This window comes from Triticum dicoccoides, chromosome 7B (genome assembly GCF_002162155.2).
Source record: "Triticum dicoccoides isolate Atlit2015 ecotype Zavitan chromosome 7B, WEW_v2.0, whole genome shotgun sequence".
Classification (NCBI taxonomy): domain Eukaryota; kingdom Viridiplantae; phylum Streptophyta; class Magnoliopsida; order Poales; family Poaceae; genus Triticum; species Triticum dicoccoides.
Genome location: NC_041393.1, coordinates 71554057 through 71573620, shown reverse-complemented (window position 1 = coordinate 71573620; position 19564 = coordinate 71554057). Strand labels below are relative to the sequence as shown.

The 19564-nt window shown below is 40.8% G+C and overlaps 2 protein-coding genes across 7 annotated transcripts; one reads left to right on the top strand and one right to left on the bottom strand.

Annotated features, from left to right (window-relative positions):
- The first annotated feature begins 5335 nt into the window (after positions 1–5335).
- On the top strand, positions 5336–7148 carry LOC119341398. 6 transcript variants are annotated; one of them, XM_037613273.1, is made up of 5 exons: positions 5336–5506; positions 6409–6563; positions 6660–6695; positions 6778–6837; positions 6949–7148. In XM_037613273.1, exons 1-5 carry the CDS (start codon positions 5417–5419, stop codon positions 6950–6952), a joined length of 345 nt encoding a protein of 114 aa, XP_037469170.1. In that variant the 5' UTR covers positions 5336–5416; the 3' UTR covers positions 6953–7148. The 6 variants fall into 6 exon arrangements, with proteins under 6 accessions (XP_037469170.1, XP_037469169.1, XP_037469172.1 ...); XM_037613272.1 differs by having other exon boundaries at positions 6778–6855; XM_037613275.1 differs by having other exon boundaries at positions 6660–6699.
- A 7792-nt stretch (positions 7149–14940) lies between these two features.
- LOC119338635 (cytochrome P450 89A2-like) lies at positions 14941–18748 on the bottom strand. Its single transcript, XM_037610928.1, has 2 exons — positions 17663–18748; positions 14941–15384 (listed from the first exon to the last, which is right to left on the bottom strand). Exons 1-2 carry the CDS (start codon positions 18746–18748, stop codon positions 14941–14943), a joined length of 1530 nt encoding a protein of 509 aa, XP_037466825.1.
- Between the last annotated feature and the right edge of the window lie 816 nt (positions 18749–19564).

Sequence of the window (19564 nt, the reverse complement as noted above, 5' to 3'; positions counted from 1 at the left end):
GGGTTTCACCTTTTTTTTCAAGCGGGCGGGGTACCACTTATTTTGCGGGCGGGCGGGCGGGCGGGCAGGTCCTGTATTTATATACGTATACGCTCCAGCCTTTTTTTGTTGCAGGGGGCCGGCCGCGCGGGTGGACTCTTTTTTAAAAAATGTCCATCCCACCCTTTATTATGAAGAGATATTGGGCAATCTCGATCGTCCTTGTGTGGGCACGGAGGGGGCTACCGAAGCGCAAGTGAAAGAGAAAAGGGCTACAATCTCAGGAAGGCAGCGCTGTCTTGTCCACCTCGCATCAAAAGACGATCGTGGCGGCGCACCAAAGACAAAACCCTAGCTCAATCCCGCCGCCACCCCAGATTCTTCCTGCGTGACGGTTCCATGGCGCTGTGCTCTCCCTCTAACACTCTCCGGTGTCGGTGCGGATGCAGGTGCCATGATCTCGAACCCCGTGATTCGCCGCCGGCGGACTCTCCGCTTCCCACCTCTCAGGTACCGTTCCACTCACGCTCCATCGATCCACCTACGATGCCTGCAATTCGCCGTGTGACAGCCTTGTTGTGACGTTTATCACCAAATTGACCAGCAGAACCCCATCAAACGGTTCTAATGATGCTAACAAATCAAATTATATGATGCGCCTTAGCCTTTTCCCCAGACAATAATAACAGAGGTATAAGTTTTCCTAGTTCAGACCCTTGTTAGGAGAGAGTTTCTGTAATTTGAACCAACAATGCTGAATATTGTCACTGAAATGTGCACAATAAATGCCGGATTGAAGAGGCCTATCTTAGATTTATGTGCTAAATTCGTTACCTTTGCTTGCTTCGAAAAGTGGTGATAATTAGTTTTTACTGAAGCAGTTTCTAGTGGTTGGGCCCCTCGCCCTGGCGCTGACCCTTCTCGCACATTGAGTACATAGCAGAGATATGCTAAACGATACATGGGCGTTTGATTTACTTGGAGGGAAGAAGAGTATTCCATCCTTATTTTTTATTTTCCCTTAGTGACCTTTTGTTGCTGTCGAAATGTAACTTTGACCACTACTGTATATCCTCTACTCCCTTTGTTCCTAAATATTTGTCTTTCTAGAGATTTCAACAAGTGACTACATACAGAGCAAAATGAGCGAAACTACACTCTAAAATATGTTTATATACATATGTATGTTGTAGTTCATTTGAAATCTCTAAAAAGACAAATATTTAGGAACGGGGGGAGTAGTATATCAATGTATATGTCCTACTGTACGTTGTTAAACATTTCCTAGAACCACTCTCATATAGTCAGTATTGATAATGATAGCTTTAGACATAAGTTAGTTTGATAGTATGGATTCTAGAAGGACTGTTATTAGTCATGCAATGCATACTCTCTCGTTGACAGCCACTAACATGCATGAATAGCTGCTTTAACTCGTGTATCATTATATCATATAAATTTATAATTATCTAATTATTAATCTTACCAGGGTGGATCCAACAATGGAGCCAAAGCTGATGTTGCTAGGAAGAAGGATGTTGATCATTTGTTGGCAAAATTAGAGAAGGAGGGAGTGGAGATAGATGGCAACATATCTAGTATTATTGATGATGAGATAGCTAGAATTAAAGCTGAAGCTGAGAGGTAATTACTTGGAGGCGCTACACCTTATTTGATTTGTATTCAAATGAAACCATCCTAATTGTCATGCGTTATGCACATCCTTTTGATAGGGAGAACATGAATGAAGAAAAAAGGAAGAGGATTCAAGCACTGCTCACTATTGCAGGTGTTGTTGTTGGTTTCGTCGTGGGTGTGAAATGTGAAATAGATAAATACCGTAAGGCATTTGACAAGATATATGGAAGACCCAGTAGGTAATCTTAGGAAAACACTGTTGGCTAATTATGGTATGCAAAACCTATACTTTTGTTTCGTGCTATAGTGTGGTTTTTGGCATGTATAATGTAACTCCTACTCCCTCCGTCCGAAAATACTTGTCAAAGAAATAAATGTATGTAGACATATTTTAGTTTTAGATACATCCACTTTTATCCATTTCGGCGACAAGTATTTCCGGACGGAGGGAGTATTTGGTAACGCCGCTTAGCTGTTCTAAGTTGCGTGGAGTAGGTGTTGTAAGTATTGCATGCGGGTCAATTAATGTTTGGTAATTGTGTGCGATGATTATCTATGGACCGTTGTATGGAATGATCCGTGATATGACAATCTTGGGTTTTCATGAATATGAAATTTTTGTTCTTACTATGAGCCAATGATCAAATCTCCGCAGCAACACCCTCTTAAGAGATGGATGTGTGGCTACACAAGGAATGACCGGGTCAGAAATGATGATATACGAGATAGAGTTGGGGTAGTATCGATTGAAGAGAAGTTTGTCCAACATCATCTGAGATGGTTTGAGTATATTCAGCATAGGCCTCCAGAAGCTCCATCACATAGCGAACCGCTGAAGCATGTTGATAATGTAAGAGAGGTCAGGATAGATTGAGCTTGGCATGGGAGGAATCCATAAAGAGAGATTTGAAGGACTGAGTATTAACAAAGAACTAGTCATGAACAAGGGTGCGACCCACACAATTGTCCAGGACTACCCATGTTCGTTTTCGGTATTATCTATTTTCATTTTTTTTAGAACGAAGGCTCAAGAAAAGCTCGGCTTTGAATTAACAAAGCCATCAACTGGTCACGATTACATCTAACAAACAAAGAAGACAAAGAACAAAACAACAAGCCGATACATGGTGTTGTGTAAAGCGAACTGGCTACTACAGACTACTAGCAAAGATATGGAAACTAAAGCACAAGTCCAGCTAGAAGTCGAAGAAGCCTTCCACAGCGAGCAGAACACCACGCAGGGCACCATTAAAGCTTGGAGAAAACAAACAGTAGTTGGAGGAGCTCCGTTGTCAGCTCCATGGGCTCTGGCCGTCGATGACGCCCTCCTCCACCTCTGAAGGGGGCTCCCTGCCCCCTCGCCCTGGCACGAAGGGCGCCGATCCGTCGAAAGGTGGAGACACCCACCCGAGGGCTAAAGAGCGACCGACGCCGATGCCAACCGGAAGACCACACCAGGACACCACCGCCAAACTACTTGGAGCTCATCCAAGGAAAGCATCGGCAATTGTTATCTGCACACGAGGAGAAGCAAGCTACACGGCAAGGCTGCTGAAGACCGAGCAACCCCCAACCGGAACAAGCACACTTCCCCCAAAGCTCACCAAAGACGGCACCCCCTTGAGGGTGACTGCGCCCACGGCGTCGCTGCCAGTTCTGTCTATTTTCATTTCACTTCCGGGATTTTTGTATTCATTTCCACTTTTGCCAGTTCTGTCTATTTTTGCTCTGTTTTTATCCCTACTATTAAGACTATGAAAGGAGGATTTCGACGAAAAGTCCATTCTGCACCCGAACTCATATGCTCCCGCATGAACAGTAAATTCAAAAAAAATTCAAAAAAATCCAATTTTTTTTGAGAGAAACACTGACAAAAGTTCTAAGTGCCTGCAAAAATTCATCATGAAATCACATTCCTGTAAGGCGTGGCAAAAAAAAAACAAATTCAGTGCTTCAAAATGCATTTGAAAGTAGCTTTTTCAGAGTACTTTTTTTTTGCCACGCCTTCTAAGAATGTGATTTCATAACGATTTTTTGCAGGCACTTAGAACTTTTGTCAATGTTTCTCTCAAAAAAAAATTGGAACTATTTTATTTTACTATTCATGCGGGAGCATATGAGCTCTACGGGCTTTTATTGCGGAAGCTACGCGAGAGGGAGTGAAAAGGGGGACCGAGCAGGAATCGATCCTAGATCCTCTTGGTTAAAGCGTGGTGCTGCTAGCCACTAAGTACTCATCAATTTCGAGTTAGACTATTAGGGGGCGACCTACTTGAACAAAATGACCTGGGTTTCCTCGTGCTTTCCATGGTTTGTCTTTGTTTCTTTCTCTGTTTTAATGTTTTTTCTTTTTCTTTGTTTTCTTTGTTTCTTTCTCGGTTTTCAATTGCTTTTTTCTTTTCTTGATTTTCCTTCGGTTTTGTTTCTTTCTTTCTCGTTTTTCATCTATTTTCTTTTGTTTTCCCTCAGCACTGTTTTTCTACATATTTTTGGTACATATCTAATACATTTGTCTAACACACATTTAACATTTTTCAAATACTTTCAACATTTTTCAAATACATGATCAATATTTTTTCTATACACGTTGAGCATTTTTTATATGCTTGATTAACATTTTGCAGATTCTTGTTCAACATTTTCTCAAATGCTTGGTTAACATTTTGATCTACATGATAAAAAACTTTCATCATTTTTTAATACATGGTCATCATTTTTTATACACATTTAACATTTTTAAAATGCTTGCTTAATATTTTTCAAATACTTGTTAATATTTTTTCAAATGCTTGATTAACATTTTATATATACCCGATCATGTTTTTTTATCATTTCATTTTTTAATAAATAGTCAACATTTTTTATATACACATTTAACATATTTTAAATGCTTGATTATCATTTTTCAAATACTTGTTCAACATATTTTCAAATGCTTTATTAATATATTTTCAATTATTTTATAATTTTGACATGGTCAACATTTTTTATATGCATATATGCATTTTTAAAATGCTTGATTTAAAATTTTCAAATACTTGATCAACACTTTTACAAATGCTTTATTAACATTTTTCAAAGGCAAGTTTAACATTTTTTGAATACATGGTCAAACAAATTTTTATGCACATTTAACATTTCTCAAATACAAGTTTAACACGTTTTGGATTTATATGGTCAAACATTTTCTATACACATTTACAAAATTTCAAATACAACTTAGCATTTTTCAAACACTTGCTCAACATTGTTTTCAAATGCTTGGATTAACATCATATAAATACGCGGTCTACATTTTTTCTATACACATTTGACGTTGTATTTTTTTAGTATAAATGAGAAACATTTTTTATATACACATTAAACATTTTGGTAAATGATGTTAAAAAAACATTTTGATAAATGCTTGATCAACATTTTTTGAAATTTTCATGTAAAGTAGTCTTCGTAATATAGAATATATGGAAATATAAATAAAGTAAAGGAAAACACAAAACGTAAAACGTGAAAAAAAAAGAATATGACCTGTGGCCAGCGGCGCGATGGGCTGGCCCAATATGGAGCTCGCCTTCAGCGATACTTTCTCTCGTCTCGCTCTAGGCGAAACATATGAGCGCCCCTATCGGCTGCCCCCTCACCAACAAAGACGAACCACTCAAAAAAATAAAATAAAAACCCAACAAAGACGAGGAAAAAAACAACAAAACGAGGCCACGGATCGATCGAGGAAGCAAGAAACAGCACCCAAACCTCAGCCGACGCCCCCTCCTCCTCCGGATTCTTGCGGCGTGCTGGTGCCATGGCGCTGCGCTCTCCCTCCAGCACTTCGCCGCAGGATCTGGGCCCCCGTTATTCGCCGCCGGCGGACTCTCTGCCTCCCACCTCTCAGGTACTACTAGTTGTCTCTCGTTCGATCGATCCGCCCAGTATGCCTGCAATTCGCTGTCCGACTGCCTTGTTCTGACGTTCAGCACCAAATTAACCCCATCAAACGGAAACGGTTTTATGCTAACAAATCAAATTATATGATGTGCCTTAGCCTTTTTTTCTCAGACAATAACAAAGATATATGTTTTCCTAGTTCAGACTTCAGACGTTTGTTAGGAGAGGGTTTCTGTACTTCGACCCAATGATGGTGAATATTGCCACTGAAATGTGCACAGTATGTGCCGGCTTGCGGAGGAGACCTGTCTTAAAATTATGTGCTGAATTTGTTGCTTTTGCTTGAAAAAGTGGTGACAATTAGTTGTACTGAAGCAATCTGTGGTACATTGAGTACACAGTAGATATGATATGAACCGTTAATTCCATGATATATGGGCGCTCAATTTACTTGGAGGGAAGAGGAGTATGCGATCCTTATGTTTTATTTTCCCTTGGTGACTTTTTGTGGTTGTCGAAATGTAATTTTGACCTCTAGCATATAGCTTCTACTTCCTCCGTTCCGATTTACTCGTCGTGGTTTTAGTTCAAATTTGAACTAAACCCACGACGAGTAAATTGGAACGGAGGGAGTAGTATATCAATGTATATGTTCTAATGTACTCTTGTACTAAAGCATGTCCAAGAACCAATCTAGTAATATAAATTTCATATAGTCAGTATTGATAGCTTTAGACATACTAGTGGCCAAACTTTTGAAAGTTTGATAGTATGGATTCTAGAAGGACTATTGTTAGCCGTGCAATGCATAATCTCTCGTTAACAGCCACTAACATGCATGAATAGCTGCTTTAACTCATGTATCATTATATCAATTATAATTATCTACATAATTATTAAACTTACCAGGGTGGATCCAGCAATGGAGCCAAAGCTGATGTTGCTAGGAAGGAGGAGGTTGATCATTTGTTGGCAAAGTTTAAAAAGGAGGGAGTGGAGATAGATGGCAAGATAGCTAGTATTATTGATGATGAGATAGCTAGAATTAAAGCTGAAGCTGAGAGGTAATTAATTGGAGGCGCTACAGCTTATTTGATTTGTACTCAAATGAAAGTATCAAACGATCCTAACATTATGTGTTATGCACATCCTTTTGATAGGGAGAACATCATCAATGGGCTGAAAAGGAACGGGCGGTTGGTAATGCTCACTATTTCATCTCTTGCTTTTGGTTTCTTCCTGGGAGGGGAACTTTATGAAAAGGCCCTCTATGCGCAGATGCGCGTCGTTTTTGGTGAAGAAGAATAGCCTAGGGCTTGTGGGCCCACTCTGCTTATGGTATGTAAAACCAAGCAGGTAGTCTTGGTATTACACTGTTAGCTAACTATGGTATGGAAAACCTGTTTATGTTGTCTAATAATTGTTGTGCCATACTGTGGATTTTTGCAGGTAATGATGTAACCCTTACTGTTAACACCATGTGCTGTTCTAAGCTGCATGGAGCAGCTGGTGCTCTGTTAAGTACTGCAGTTAATTTGTGTTTGGTAACTGAATCTGGTGTGCGTAGTGATTATCTATGGATCATCTGTTGTGATAATTTATGGAATAATTCATGGTATGGTGCTTTTTAACCGAATGGTGATTTAGTATTCGTGGTTTCACTTCCATAAACTGCTTGCAGAAATCATACATTGTCACTGTTGTTGTCATATATTGGAATCTCCACTCTCAAAAAAAGGGGAAAAAAGGAATCCCCAATAACCAGCTTTGGCCCATTTTCTGTATTTGTTACTCTTTTGGTAAATGTTCTCTTTGGTTTGGCAATTCGGACGTTGTCAAAACGAAAGGTGAGAAAGAGAAGGGTGTGCTTGACCTGATCGGTCAGCACGTTTTATAACGTTGAGTTTAACAGAATTCGCGGAATTGGCATTTTGATCTCGAGGGACATTTGATATGTCTGAATATAGATGCTCGGGAACAACAGGCCATGCCCGAGCACGACAGAAGTGTGGCTCTCAGACTAAAGCCTACAGAGAAAACTGGGTTTTGCAAGTCGTCGCTTTCAGATCTCAGGTTATGTAACTGTGGTCTACTATGTTTTTCTAGCCGCGTTGCTTTTCCTATTCTCGAAGTTCATATGGAGCTTTCTGATCAACAAGATGCTGTCTAGTTCTATTCTCCATGTGGAGCTGAGCTAGATCATGTTCCTCGTCTTGTGCGCTGATCGCTTTCAAATAATAGTCTGCCACGGCTGAGTCTGGGCCTTCGGACGATATAAATTTTCTGCTGCTCTCCCCGCGTACTTGCCATTGGCAGTTTTTTCTTTTTTGAAACTGCGACAAGACTGCTGTCGTTTCTAGAAAAGGTAACCAAGAGCCCTGTCCTTTCTATTAGAAGGAGAGAAAAGATAACCAATTATGGGCCTAAGATCTAATTACACTCGGCTTTTCCCTCAAAAAAAGAAGACACTTGGCTTTGTGTGGAGAATTGGATGAAAAAGGAAACAGTTTTGCTAAAGCACATCTAGATGTGCCCTAGACAGATCCGGAAGGAAAAACATCAACCACGCCATCATCCTGAGCAACTCTAGCAAAAGGTAATTCTCTCATTCTAAGAACCTCTTCGTCTTCGATATGAAAAATGGTGTCTTCAAGCGGCATGTAATCCTGTCGGAAGATCCGGTCATTACTCGCCTTCAAAATCTGCCAAGTGTAGTAGGATCCGGCCCTTGGGCATCACCTTGATTTTAGGATCACCTTTGATGGCAGCCTCTTTGCTTCGAACTCCTACACTTGGGCATCACCTTGAGTTTAGGATCCGACCTACACATACAATGCATTATGGTTTCCCTAGTTCAAACTGAAAAATAACTACCTTCTCAAATTGATTTGCATCTATACATACAATGCATTTCTCTCTCAAATGGGAGGGGACTTGCATCTATACATCAAACCAAATCGTGATATATGGCCGAAATTTCGATGAAAATGATGAACCAGGGTTCAACCTAGGACTAAAAAATGCACTCGAAAGAACAAGACTTGAACGCAAAAAATTAGGGAGAAAACACCGAGGTCTACGATGTTTCCTACTGCGCCATGTCATATGGTAGGCGAGGAAGGATAAGGTCATGTGCCAGTGGGAAACGCCATTGACCCTTGCATTTCTAGTGTAACACGTCATGGCATTTTAGAGAAGGGCCAGATCATGAAATACTTTCTAAAATAGGGTTAGTTTGTACTCCCTCCTTCCCAAAATATAAGGTGCGACTGGCTTTTTACGGTTTTTGATGCACGACTTTGACAACTAATATATATCAAAGTATATGGATTGAATATGTATAAATGGCATTGTCATATTTGTCTTGCAAAATAATTTTATTTCATGTGTATATATACTAATTTTACAGATATACAATACATGAAAATCATAGTTAAAGTTATGCAACAAAGACTAGAAAAGTCAAGCCGTGCCTTATATTTTGGGAATGAGGGAGTATTAAACTTCGTTAGCAAGGCAGTGATTTTGGCCATGAGAGCACAGCCACATCATTTCCCGGGGCGTTTGTTATCCTCTATGTACATGTAGTTATTGTCTCTCTCACCTTGATGCTATTTCTTCTTCCTTCGTGTTAAGATTAATTAATATAGTAATTAAGGGACTAATCCCTGCTTGTATTAACCGTTGACGGTTACTTCTCCAACCGTGTCGGTTTTGTCTGAACCGACACCCCCTTTGTAAAGGCTTGTTCCAGTGCTATATATAGCACTTCATCTCTTGCAAAGATAAATTCAGTACCTCTGCAGTACTGTTTCTCTGTTGAGTACGAGGTATTCCAGAGTATTTCTATGATGTATTTATTTCCATGTTAACCACATGTCGAGATTAATATGTCTATTTGCAATTGAGATTTTCAATTTCTTGCAAATACATATGCATAATTTAAGGTGTCATCCTTAGCATTTTGAGATTCACACTAATGATTTCGAGTCGCCTTTCTTAAAATCTATTAATTTTGCAACATTAAGATGTATTTATATTACGCAATCTGTAATATAAATAAATTATCGGTTTTTCACCGGAGATAATATGTTCTATGTGTTTACCACATTGTCATTCTTCATGAACATGTCACAGCGGTCGAGATTGATTTCTCCTGCACAACGAACTTGTAATTTTTTTACAATAACATCTCCCTTATTATATTAGGAAAACACATGGTAATGAGTTGGATCTACTGCCCGTGTGCAGAAAATCTCTATTACTATGAGATCTGGATGATCTTCAATGTGTTATGTTCCCACAATTGAGGTTGAGCATTTTCAAGTTATACACTTGAGTCAAAATTTTGCATTCTTATTACAAAGCCATGATGGTTTTTAATTTACTTCTTGTAAATTAATTATCTCTGACTTGCCTCTATAAGTAATCGATGGCTAACAATTTGAGGCTCTTGCCCTCAATGGCCACAACTTACTTAAGCGGGTCATAGACATCAAGATCAGTCTTGCATCCCATGGGATAGCGCGTGCAATCCAATCCACGCCACCAGGATGCAAAGGACCTCAAGAGTAATGGTTTGAAACTCACTTCAAACCCTCAACGTGACACCATCAAGCTGTCACGAGACCCTACGAGCATGGAGAGCATGATGGTTGAATATGCATCAACCGACATGCTTGGAGACTATACATTTAGTCCCTTAGTCTCCTTAGTGGTCTATTTTTTTATGTCCATTTATGATGTTCTAATAAGAACATGATTATTGTTGTCATCATATATTATATATCACAATATACTATATCAGCACTTCGATACAAATTCATTTGTATGTATTCTATATATCCGATAGTGATTTTCTTGAGAATCTTCATGTCTATATATAGATTTCTACGGGAGTCAATCCGATGAAAAATGATATGTGCCTTGTGGGCATATGCACCACAAACTCTATACTCAGGGAAGTCCAATGTTTCCACTCTCATTGAGAGAAAGGAGATATTTTAAAATCGCTAGACGCGATGAGGTATTTGTTAGCTCAACTCGAGTCATATTTACTATCCCTATGGTACTCGAGTAACGCCAGGATGCTTCATTGCTTCCCAAGTTTAACTCGTACCCTACTAAGCTATAGAGAGATTTGTCAAAATGGTTTCCATTGCGAGATTTATGCTGACAAGAAAGAGAAATACATTCTCTTTACCATATGCAATGGATATGGCAAGCACATTTTCTATGTATCATATGGATTGTACTACACATACTACAAAACCCGTAGCACATGTTGCGCCCAAGATAGTTTTCCAAAATGTCTTGTACATGAAAAACTTGGCATACTCACCTGGGTCATCGAGACATTGGGTTGAAACTAAAACTATCAGCAATTCCAATAGTTTATGATTATTATGATGCTAAATTCCAACACCATTTGGATTTTATGTGCACTACAAGTGACACAGGGAAGCTAATTTTAAGGCCCGCACATCTTAAAGACTACGCTGAACCACTCAGACTCCTTGAATGCATCAAGTTAAGGTAAGTGGCTCTTCCCATCCATTGACTAGACTATTCAGGTATTTCATGGTTCTAAAAGACATATCTACACGATGGTCTTAAGTGTGTGCTTTATTCATACGAAACCATTGGCTCATTATCCTGACATCAATTTCAAGCAAATCGAATGGATAACATTGCAGAATTCTCCTTGAGTGCCTTCTCTATGGCCCTTGGATTGAGTTTAGCAATTTGTCCTAAGGTCTAGACTCAAAATGGTTTGGTAGAATCCTATCCAAAGAGTTAAGCTCATTGCATTATCTTTACTTTGGAATTGCAACTTGCCAACTTTACTTTGGAGTCATGCAGTTTTTACACGCTCATGACATAACTGCATAATATTATTCCCCTCTATCTTTGATATGTGGATATCTACCAAGTATTTCCTATCTGCGGTAATTCGGTTGCATACCGATATCACCACCCGACATACATCATTGGCCCCTCAACATATAGTTGGGATATATGCGAGGAATAACTGTACTTCCGTCAATACCTCATGCCCCTCGCATGGGGAGTTATTTAAGGCCAGTATGCTAATTCAATGAGGAACATTTCCAAGCATTAGGGGGAGATCAGGTACCATAAAGAATGCCAGGAATTAGTGGAATGTTCAACACATTTCTGCCTCAAATCCACGTACTCAAAGATCTGAACCATGCGTTCAGAAGATTTGTAACACATTGCAAATAACCCTGCCAGATTCATTTACTGACTATAAAGGTGTCATACAATCCTACAATCCTGAAAAATATGCCGGAAAGAGTGGAGGTACCAACTAAAACCACTCAACTCCCCGTTCAAAGCAACAGGGGAGAAGTACGGCAATAGTACATCAGGATTCAGCTTCTCGCAAGCACGGATATCAAGGCCTATGAATCAGTAAATGCAAGTCAACTTTACGTTGACAGACACTTAATGGTAGTATACACCCAGTGGATGGGAAACCTCCACCAACCCAGGTCATAGTGCACACAATGACCGGGACATCGGAATACCCGACTCAATCGCATTGGGAAATCGCGAGCAGTCAACATGGGTAACGATATTTCCATCAACTATATATTGATATATAGATTCTGGAGAATCATATAACCGGCTATCTACAATTGTCGACATACATTTCTCAATTAGATTGCAAAAACCTTTCAAATGATTCAGATCCAAAGACCATGGCCATGGCAAAGTGTGAAAAACACTCGGACTGAACTCAAGCAAAGGGTATAATCTAGGTAGAAATGATCTTGCTCAATAATGGGAAGGTATTCATAAGCAATACCTACACCAGTTTTCTTCTGGGAACAGAATTGAGAACAACAAGGTGGTGAAACAAAGAGCAAGTATTGTAGCACAAGGGTTCACGCAGATACCCAACTATTCTCCAGAGGTGGAATCTCATTCCGATAACTTATATCATTGGCAGTTCAAAATTATCTATCTCTGCAATTGATAGATGTAGTGATTACATATCCATGTAGATCACTAGATTCAGATATAGACGGTTTCCGGCGGAACCTCAACTCTGAGTCGACGTACAAAATGCAACATATATTGTGTAAAATCAATAAGTCACCATATGACTTATTATTATCGTCGGTACATTTGGTACAACCGACGTAGTGAGTTCCTTATTCACAAGGATTACTCCTACAATGATGATTATCCATGTTTGTGTGTCTGCAATGACGACACATGTAATCATCTAAATGACGGAGTTTAAAATGAAGGATTTGGGTAAACCAAGATACCGCTCGTTACTACAACTTGAGCACCTTCATTCATACATTATGGTATACTATGTTGTCTATATCCAAAATATATTGAAGAAATTCATTGTGGACAAATCTTATCCATCCATAACTCTCATGGTAGTTCATTCTCTAGACGTAGAGAAAGACCTATTTAGACCAAGAGATGATGGAAATGAGATATTGAGACTCAATGTTCCATAATGCCGTTGGATCCACCAAACACAATTGGTTGGTACTCAAGAATATCTTTCGATATCTCCAAGGCATCAAACATCTTGTCCTGGTTTTTCAGTTTTAGAGAAATGTGAACACCGATATCATTGGATACATCGATTAGATCTCCACTATGTTAGATCATAGACAAGCATAGTGTTCCTACTAGGTGTGGTAGCCCTCTCATGAAGAGTCTTTGAAACAGACCTCGTGGCTACATCCACCAACCATTATCTCAACGATAATGTTTCTTGTGTTGCCCGGATGCAAACAGGTTACATAATAAGCAATATCACTATATTGCATATCTTGCAAGTCAAATCATGCAACTGATTTGTTCACCAAGTCTCTACCAACTTTTATATTCCAGGAATGTGTAAATGGAATTGGTATATGACGACTTCGGAATATGCAAGAATCAGGGGGAGTATCTTCCTAAATTGTTCCTGTTCAATGCATGATATTATACTCTTTTTCCCTTCATGAGTTTACTATACAGGTTCTCATAAAGGTTTTTAATGAGGTAATATCAACATGAGATCATATGTCATACTTTCTGTTTTCCCCACCGGGGTTTTTGGGAAAGTATATACGACATATTTATTGACCTCTGAACTCTATGTGTTTTCTCGTATTGAGTTAAAAGAGACAATAACCATTATATGTTGCATTATTTTCTCCTTATTATCCCATTGGGTTTGAAGGAGTTTTGGCAACATATCAAACTCTATATTCCTCGTATTTTTCCCATAGGGTTTTTGGAGGAGTTTCAGAGTTTCTTTCAAGATGATGATGCTACCTAGACAAGCATGGATTAGGGGGAGCGTTAAGATTAATTAATATAGTAATTAAGGGATTAATCCCTTCTTGTATTAACAGTCGATGGTTACTTCTCCAACCGTTGCGTCGGTTCTGTCTGAACCGACACCCCCTTTGTAAAGGCTTGTTCCAGTGCTATATATAGCACTTCATCTAATGCAAAGAGATAGTTTGATCATTTGTTCTGTCGATCTTGAACACTTCGGAGCCAGGAACCATGCATGGGTGCCCCTTTCCCAGCCCATTGCCCAACAACGTGGCTCCCGAAGCGACCCGCAAGAAAAAAAACATGGCTCCCGAAGCAGATGAGAAGAAGGGAGGCACCTTATTCATGGCCCCATGGCTAGTGCTACAAAGGAGACAGTTGTCGGTGCCGTGGGGCGCGTATGCTGCTGCAACGACGGGGTGCCCCGATGACATCTACTGCGACAATGGGTTGTGGATCAGTGACGGCGAGGTACCCAGCGACATTTGCTTAGGAGGGGTGCATGTTGCCCATGGCGAGGTGTTCGCAACATCACCAGCGTTGCAATGGATGATCACAACGTCCATTGTGTTGCAATGAGCAATTGTAAACGTTGTTCACGTTTGGAAAGGGCGACCACACAATGTCATCCATGTTCTAATAGGTGACCGCACCAACATCCGTGTTGTGATGCGCGAGAGCAACATCGTCAATGTTTCAATAGGAGACCGCAACATGGCCCGTGTTGCGATGAGCAACGACATCATCGTCCATGTCTTTTTTTTTGCGGGAACACCATCCATGTTGTGATGGTGGCATTCTCATCTGAGGGCTACATGAAGATCCAATGGCTTGCGACCCGGCAGATGTTTGTCAGATCGACCGGATGACGTGTAGCAAGGTCCCATAAAGTAACTACTCCTTGGCTAACCAACTTTACCCAGTTGATTATAAAACATGTTCAGTATAAATACAGTTCAACAACGGATGACCCTTAGTGCCGCAGACTTACGATGGGACACAATTACAATTACAGTCAGGTATTATAGAATTTTGATCAAACAATTTAGACAACAAATTTAGATAATAAAAGCCAGAAAAGATAGACCATGGTTTCTTAGTGCTTCTCTTCACTGTTGTTTATGGGTCCGAAGAAGCTAGCTCCAGAAGTTCAATCCCCTTATTCCGCAGCGCGAGCCGAGCATGGAGTGGTCGTTTCATGATGTTCAAGAACCCGACCTGCGGCTCGAGGTCGACAGCCAGGTCGCCTTCTGCCTCCATCCACTCGAATTCCCTCACGAGGTTTGCCACGAAGTATCCAAGGTGGAGCATCGCCACACCCATGCCGGGGCACATCCTCCTGCCAGCCCCGAACGGCATCATCTTGATCTCCCCGGCGCTTCCTGCTGCCGCTACCAGGCTCACACCCTTGCCCCCGCCGCCGGCAAGGAACCTCTCCGGCAAAAACTTGTTAGGCTCGGCCCACACCGTCTCGTCCCGCGCCAGACGCTCCAGTGGGAACTGCACTATCGTCCCCGCCACGACACGACGACCATCCAGAAAGACATGGTCGTCGGGCATCACCTTGTCAGCAAAAAAAAATATTTGAAAAGTGGTGCCATGTAAAGCGGTAGACTATGGGCAGTTTCGAAAAGAATAGCCGGAAAAGTGAATCGCATAGACTACAAAGTTGTGTGCAAGTTTTCTTTCTTTCTGCTTAAGAGTAACACCAATGTCACTAATTTACAATCTCTTAGAACACTTTATTCGTTTTATTATGTTTAGTTTTTAATTCATTTCTTGTTTTTAAGGACGATACAAATGCCACTAATTCGTTCCTTGTTTCAAACTTTGTTTTTATGTAAAATTCACTATTATATGTTTATTCTTACATAACTAAAAAAGTGTAATTTATGTGTAAATTTTGTGCAAATTGTATTATTATTATTATTTTTACTTTCTTTCTTCTTAAAAGGTGGTACAAATGCCACTATACTTGATTACTTCTTAGAAAAATTTATTTTTATTTTTATGTTTGTAAGTAAGTATATATGCAAGTATGATACACCATGTGTGTAAATTATAGTAAAACAAAAACTTGCACTATATATGTTTATTTTTTGCATATTACAAAAGTGCAATTTTAGGGCATACTTGGGTGCAAGTTATTTTTTCTTTCTTCTTAAAGGGTTACATTTTCCCCTAGAAAAATTCATTATTTTGTTTTTGTTTTTGTTTTTATATTTTCTTTCTTCTTAAAGGATTTCATCTTATATACAAAACTTCAACATTTAGTTTTACTTTAAGTTTATGTATTTTTTCTTAAAGGGTTTCATTATTCCATAGGAAACTTCATTATTTTGTTTTTGTTTTTTATTTTCTTTCTTCTTACAAGGGTTTCATTTTTCCCTAGAAAATTTCATTATTTTATTTTTGTTTTTGTTTCTTTCTTCTTAGAGGGTTTTAATCTACCCTATAAAATTTCATTATTTTGTTTATGATTTTTATTTTCTTTCTTTTTAAAGGGTTTTATTCTTCCCTAGAAAAATTTATTATTTTGTTTTCATTTTAATTTTAATTTTATTTCATTTTCTTCCTTTAACGGTAATACCAATATCGTTCCACTATTATATGGTCATCCTTTGGTATTATAAAAAGCACAATTTGTGTGTAAAATTTGTGCAATTTTTTTTTGCAAAACCCTTATGTGTAATTTGTGTAAGTTTTGTCAATAATTGATTTATTTTTTATATTTTCCTTTCTTTTTAATGGTAATACCGATTCCACAAAATTATTCCTTCTTAGGAATCTTCTTTTCTGCGAAACTTCCACCATTATACACTTATTCTTGCATATTACAAAAAATGCAATTTCTGTATAAATTGTATGCAAATTTTGTCATTATTTGATTTATATGTTTTTAAGGTAAGACTAATGCCACTATTTTTATTCATATATTTTAAGGTAACAACAACACAATTATTACAGTTTGAGGTGACCGCCTCTTTTTCTACTTTTGGTTATCGGGTTTACAACTCATAGTAATTTAAATCATGCTAGTTAAAACCAATAGTCGGTCTCATAGTTTGCGACACTATTTTAGCCAAACTTGCCTTAGGTTAGGTGCTTAAATTGTTAGCCAGACTTTGACTTGCCTATGAGAAATTTGCCATATATTTTTTGTGTATGACAAGTGGCCTTATTTTCCGCAACAAGAATCTTACTGAGTAAAAAAAGTGTGGGGAAAATACTAACTATGAACCAAACATGGATATGTACATCCGATATTTGGGGGGACGTGTTGCATGCATCTATCATGCTGATGGTGGTGATTCAGTTGGAGCAGCATTATTGATACCCCTAAAAAGCAGCATTAATGATGCATGGCCAGGGCCTGACTGTCGGCATAGCTCCGAATAGGCCGACGGGGGCCGTCGGCATTCTATTGGCCGTCGGGGTAGCACCCTATTCCGGTAGTGATGTGCTGAAATGTGTACGTGCATGGCCATTCAAAATGCAGGTGGATAAACTAATTAACTGTGGACCAACTGGATATATGCATTGCCATAGCACTTGCCTGAACTGGACTCGACTGAAACACATTTTTGGTCAGTCGACTGACCCAAAATATGTTTTCAGTCAACTAACAAGTAGCCGATTTCTTTATCGAGTCGCTTAGATGCACAATAAATATGGCACATCTAAATGTGCTCTAGACAGATCAAAATAGGGTTAGATAAAAATTTACTACTTCTAATTATCACCTTGTCAGCGAGAGAATATTAAGGACGTACGTGTGTGTGACTTCGACTGACTAACTATAGTTTTTGGATTTAGAATTGGAGAGCAGTTAGTTGCTCACCTGCCTAGCCACCGACGGCACTGTGGGGTGCAGGCGCAGCGCCTCCATGAGCACAGCGTTGAGGTACTCCAGCTTGCCAAGGTCTTCCTCGCTCACCTCCTCCGCGTCCGCTCCGACGACGGCGTCGATCTCGCTCCGGACGGCCTCCTGCACGTCCACGTGCTTCACCAAGTTCGCCATGGTCCACTGTAGCGCCGCTGCCGCCGGCTCCGTGCCGGCGCCAAGAAACTCCGAGCAGAGTCCCACGAACTCGCCGTCTGCTAGCCTTTGCTTGGGAGCATTGACACTACCGGAGGAGTTATCGTCGTTTGGGACGAGGAGGTCGATGAGCGTGTCCACATATGTTGGGGCTTCGCCGGACGGGCGACGCAGCAGGTCGCGCCGGGCATTGATGAGTGGGAGGTACATCTCCTCCTGCTGCCGCCGGAGCGCGACCAGCTTGTTCCACCGCTCGCGGTAGATTAGCTCGGTCAACGCCGGGAGTGCGGCGAAGACACGCAGCCCAACGAGGGATCGGATGAGGTCCTCCATGCCATCGGCCATGGCGTGGACGAGGCGCGAGTCGACGCCGTCGCCGAAGCACATGGCGGCGCTGAGGCCGAACAGAGCAGCGTGCATGCTCTCGGCCGCGAGGACTAAGCCATCTTTAGATGACTTGCACTGTTCCTGGAGGTCCGCGACGAGACCGCAGAGCGCCCGGCGGCGGGCGGGGGCGTAGACACGGAGGCGCGACGGGTGGAAGACCTCCGAGACGAGGTTGCGGCGGATGCCGCGCCAGAGCGCGCCGTAGGGCGCCGAGCCTATGTTGTGGTGTCGCTGCCGCGAGAGGACGGAGCTGGCAGCGCTCGTCGGCGGGCGGTTGCAGAACGCGCCCCCGGCGCCGCCGCGGACGAGGAGGTGGTGCGCGGTCACACGGTCTGTGACGACAACGTCCCGCCGCAAGGCAGCGGAGAAGTCCCGTACGAGAGCCCACTTGGCGGCGGCGAGGCGGGCTTGCATTTCCTTGAACGGCGGTGCACGCGGGAGCAGGCTGCTGACGACGACGAGGAGCGCCATGGACAGCAAGAGGAGGATCACGTCTTGCATCATTGCATGGCTAGCTGATGTCTGAGGAGGAGTACATAGACCTTATTAAAGGTTGAGCACTTGAGCTATCGATCGGTCGCTTTACCCAACTGCGAACTCAAAATTTTAATTATATAAACGTTTTCGGCAAGACAACATTAATTGTTTAAAGTCAGGGTTCAAAGATAAAAAAAATGTCCCGCATCACTGTACTAATTGTACGGACATCTCTAGCCTGTCTCTCGGAGGCTAATTAGCGACAATATAATCAGCGCTTATGAATGTTCACATTTTACAAGAGGTGTAAGAACAAGTCTAATACTCTCTCCGTCCCAAAATACTTGTTCTAAAAATAAATAAAATGAATGTATCTATAACTAAAATAAGTCTAGATACAACCATTTCGAGGACAAGTATTTTCGGACGGAGGGAGTAGTGATTATGCTCTAAACATGAATATGATGAAAGCTTATGACAGACTTGAGTGGACGTATCTAGATGCAATCTTGGGTAAGTTGGGCTTTGCACAAACATGGATCAATAAACTAATGGTTATGATTAAATCGGTTTCATTCTCGGTGCTTTTCAATGAAGAGAAACTTGAGAGTTTAAACCTACAAGAGGGATTTGGCACGGAGACCCAATCGCCTGCTATCTTCTTTTGATCGCACCCAGAGGGCCTTTCGTGCCTTTGGAAATCTAGTTCTTAGTCATCTAGTTTTGTGGGAGTTAAAGTGGCGCCGATAGCTCCGGGTGTCAACCACCTTCTCTTTGCTAATGATAGCTTGCTGTTGTTCAAGGCGAGTAATGAAGGACGGTCCTGTGTCAAACTTGTTG